Genomic DNA, 4,362 nt, shown 5'->3' on the forward strand with positions numbered 1-4,362 from the left:
ATGGAAAGATGGGTTAGAAAAGAGGCTGTAGTCACAGGTGCCAGTTCCGGTATTGGAGCTGCTATTGCTGAACAACTTGTTAAACAAGGACTTCTTGTAAGAACGACGTCGTTTTCTTATTTCTATGGAATACACCTGTTGATATAAATACATATATCTAATCACAATGATTATGTTGGGAAATCTAATCGGTGCTTTTGTTTACGAACGGTATTTGGACGTAATTCAGTGGCAGGCTAACCTTCCTAATCGATTATTTTCCTAGACTTTCAACTCAACTCAACTAAACCATATTAATAAAATGTTATTTCCACAGCACTGGAAATTTCAATTAATGAGTTGCTAGAGTAGACGTTCAAACACCGCCTATGGTAGCTCCGCAGAGGTTATGCAGTGATCTTCGCCTTAAATCTGGTCTTTTTGCATCTCCAGATTTGCCGATATTTGGAATGTGGTCGCCTCGTACTGGTATCTAAGCTGTAAGGATGTAATATAAATTGTGGTAAATTCTCAGTTTCAGTAAATTGGCCAATACAGACAACATAACTGATTTTAATTTGTAAGCCAATTTTGGCAATATGTAGTTGGGTTAATTTAGTGTAAAAATTAATAGTCTTCAATTTCGTTTTGTTCAACTGCGACAATTTATTGAGTATTAATAAATGTAAAACAACTTTTAGGATATTATTTTGTTTATCTTGTAGGTTGCAGCTCTAGCACGAAGAAAGGACCGTTTGGAGGAACTACAGAAGAAAGTCTCGAACCAAAAAGGAAAGTTACACCCGGTCGTTACCGACGTATCCAAAGAAGAAGACATCTTAAACGCCTTCAAATGGATCAAGGAAAACTTTAGCTACAGGAATACTGGGAGGTATAATCTTTCCGATCTCAATTGAAGACCAAAGAGCTAGGCAGTATGTACCAGTTTCGGTCGCTGACCTGTTCCCATATTTATTTAGCCACAGCCATGTACAGGTCTGGTCGAACTAAACGTGGGGGTGGTAGAAATGTATACGCCCAGTTGAAGAATACGCGCGGGCAAACGGCGCACAAAAAAGCCGCACTGGGCGACTGGCCATAAATTTCACTTGTTGACAAATTGCAGTGCAGTGCAGTGCAGCAATGCGGAATTATGTTATTATTGATTATTTTTATTTAATAACTTTTGTAACCTAAAGTAACAACCTTTCCTCATCCTTTTCTGGCAAAGACATGTTCATACCTTCCCGTTGGTTCTTACCGAGCAGTAATGTATTTTAATAAAAATGTAAATGTGTTTTGATATGTCATAACGAAATTTACCGTCAATATAATAAAATTGTTTGAGGGCATTAATAATTAAAATATGTTGTTGGTCAAATGAACATACAATAGAAATTTTCTACACAGTATGCATATACAATTTATTATTATTTTTTTCATTTGGCAGAAAACTTTTTTAAGGACGCTTATGAAACTCATTAAATTTTATTGCTAGGTGTTTTTATACTTGTCCAATTGACTTCGAAAAGGCTATACCTACTGTGATTAAAAGTATTTTAGAAATTAGCTATTCTATATATCAACTATCTTTTTTATTTTGAAGAATATTAGTCCTGGACTTGTCGATACTGAGATGTTGGCACCTGAATCCAGAGGAAGCCCTCTATTTAAAAAAATGTTACGAGAAAAGTCCATTCTTGATTCGGAGGACATAGCGGATGGTGTAGTATACGCTTTATCCACACCAGCTCACGTACAGGTAATCAAAAATTATACGTAAGCTAAACTAGTAAAATAATAATAACACAGCCCACAAAAAAAAAAGTGGAATATCCGAAAGGCAAGACCCTGGTATCTATATGTTTTTGGAGTCGCTGAATCCGAATCCGTTTGACCTGATTAGCTCTGGGTTAAGGTCAATTCAAGGTCAAATATAGAGAATCAATTGCCAACAAAATAAACCAATATATCTATAGATTTTTGGGTTCGCTGAATCCGAATCCGTTATCCGTTTGACCCGTAATTAGTTCTGGGTTAAGGTCAGTTCAGGATCAAATGTTGAGAATCAATTGCCAACAAAGTAAACCAATATATCTATACGTTTTTGGAGTTGCTGACTCCGAATCCGGTGTTCGTTTGACCTGATCATATCTGTTAAATACCCTCAAGTTCTAAACTCAAAACTCTCAAGCATTTATATGTATTAAAATTTGAGTACTTCTTTGAGTACACTTCTCCGATATTTTGACAACAAAATAGTTCGATATTTTAAAAGTGAATAGTAGTCTCAATATCATAATAGTGAGATGTAATAATTTCATGTGATTTATTAAAGCAAAAAATTTCTTATCTTGAAAAGCTTTTTTCAAGAATCGCAACGAACAAAAACACACTGTGTAAATTAATGTAAATGAAGCTTTGAAGCATTAACGGACATATTGTCTTAAAGCTTACTTAATTAAGCTTACTGATACCAGAATTTTATCATGTGAAAACAATAAACTCGAAAGTCACAGGCTTAGAGTTAAAGCTTTCTTTCTTTAATATTATTCGTTACTCAAATTTTAATACGCATAAATGAATACTTGAGTGTTTTGAGTTTAGAACAGATCTGATCAAGTCAAACATACCCTGGATTTTGGCTTCACCAACCCCAAAAACGCATAGAAATGTTAGTTTACTTTGTGGGTAATCGATTCTCTACATTTGACCTTGAACTAACCTTAACCCAGACTTGATCGGATCAAGCGGATATCGGATTCAGATTTACCAACCCCATAAACGTATAGATACTCGTATGTATGGTTACTTTGTTACCCAAAAACGTATACCAAGGTCTTGTCTTTCGGATATTCCATTTTTTTGTGGGGCTGTGTAACTTCAAAGTTTTTTAATATTAATTTGCAAGATTTTAAAATAATTGAAAAAATGTGCTAAATTTTATCATTGTCGTTATTATCAAATGATTTATTTTCTATATTGCAGGTTCAGCAACACACAATAAGACCAGTTATCGAGCCTTTTTAAGAAAATCTAATAACAATGAAAAAATGTTGATCCTTTGAATCATATATTACAGATATAGGCTAACTCGAGAATTATTCCCATTTAAATTTTTCATATTATGTTAATAATTTGCTTTTCCTACAATAAATTGATAAGTTTTTCAACTTTAAGTCGTCCTATCATTTTATGTAAATCTCTTTCCTGAAAAATCTAAAGAAATTTATGTCAAGAATATTCGATATTCAAAATTTGGAAGACAGACAATGTAGTACATACAAGCTCGGAAGAAATTTTCTCGACGTATTTTTTATAAAAGGTTAGTTATCAAGTTATTGTTAATATTTTAATGAATTGCAATCTATATTACTTTATTTAGTCACGAAAATACCTTCGACTATGTGAGCACAGTATTCAATACCCAAATGTACGATAAACTTTTACGAAAATGAAGATATATAGCAAATATCACAAGTTGGTTGGATACACACAGCCAAATAATCCTTGGTGTTTATTAAGAGAGTTTTGTTAAATTATGTACAGCGATTGCTGTTTTTCCAGTTACTGGTAGGTGGTAGTCTACTGACTCATCTCTATTCACAAAAACTCACGATTTTGAGTAATGGTTTTGGCATTTGGTAGGTATCGAAGATACATAAATTTGGTTCCGCAATTGTTGTAACAAAACTAAAGTGACAAGACATTTTAAGAGCCATGCCTTGTCTAGCTCTGAAGACTGTATTTTTCTGTGAACTTATAGACGCCTTTCTTTCAAGCAATATTCCATTAAACAAACTAGAGAATCTCAAGTTCCGTAATTCCGTAAATTGGAATCACATGTACTATCCTAAACTAAATCAACAATTTGATATAATGGATGGTATACAGAAAAATATATACGATGTCAATAATATACGCCCAGTCAGTAGTACGACAAAAAAAATGCAAAAAATCCAGGATACACCATTTGGAAAACATATATAAGGAGTTACCCGCAAATATATTAATATACAGTTCATGCCTCAACAATTTCAAATAATGTCCGTTGTCAACAGTAGACGTTAAACGGTCATTTTCCCTACACAAGTTGATATTAAGNCAGTTTAGTGCTATTATTTCTTCCGGTACCTATTATCGGCTTAAATCTGTTAGTGCGGTTGACTGTTTTTTGTGGATAATTGTTAGTTGTTTGTCTAGACGGTATATCCTCGATTTCGGTGCTATCTTTGCGTATTTCAGTTTTTTGCTGGGGTTTGTTTCTTGTCACTGTTGAGTACAGTTTTTGTTTTTCTTTATCACTTTCGGTGTCTATATTTGACCTGCTTCTATTCGATGTTTTGAATTCTTGCTGCCTTTCTATTTTACTAATAGATGGGG

At 33.7% G+C, this 4,362-nt stretch overlaps 1 protein-coding gene across 1 annotated transcript; it reads left to right on the forward strand.

Annotated features, from left to right (window-relative positions):
• Nucleotides 1–896, forward strand: LOC108906975 (farnesol dehydrogenase-like). Its single transcript, XM_023454619.1, has 2 exons — nucleotides 1–96; nucleotides 705–896. Exons 1-2 carry the CDS (start codon nucleotides 1–3, stop codon nucleotides 894–896), a joined length of 288 nt encoding a protein of 95 aa, XP_023310387.1.
• The last annotated feature ends 3,466 nt before the right edge of the window (nucleotides 897–4,362 follow it).

This window comes from Anoplophora glabripennis, unplaced genomic scaffold (genome assembly GCF_000390285.2).
Source record: "Anoplophora glabripennis isolate ALB-LARVAE unplaced genomic scaffold, Agla_2.0 scaffold317, whole genome shotgun sequence".
NCBI classification, from domain to species: Eukaryota; Metazoa; Arthropoda; class Insecta; order Coleoptera; family Cerambycidae; genus Anoplophora; species Anoplophora glabripennis.

What these genes read in the sequence shown, in the direction of transcription:
- LOC108906975 (XM_023454619.1), top strand. Translation starts at nt 1, where the DNA reads ATGGAAAGATGGGTTAGAAAAGAGGCTGTAGTCACAGGTGCCAGTTCC. An exon ending in TTGTTAAACAAGGACTTCTT is followed by an intron (nt 97 to 704) that starts GTAAGAACGACG and finishes TTTATCTTGTAG; the next exon opens with GTTGCAGCTCTAGCACGAAG.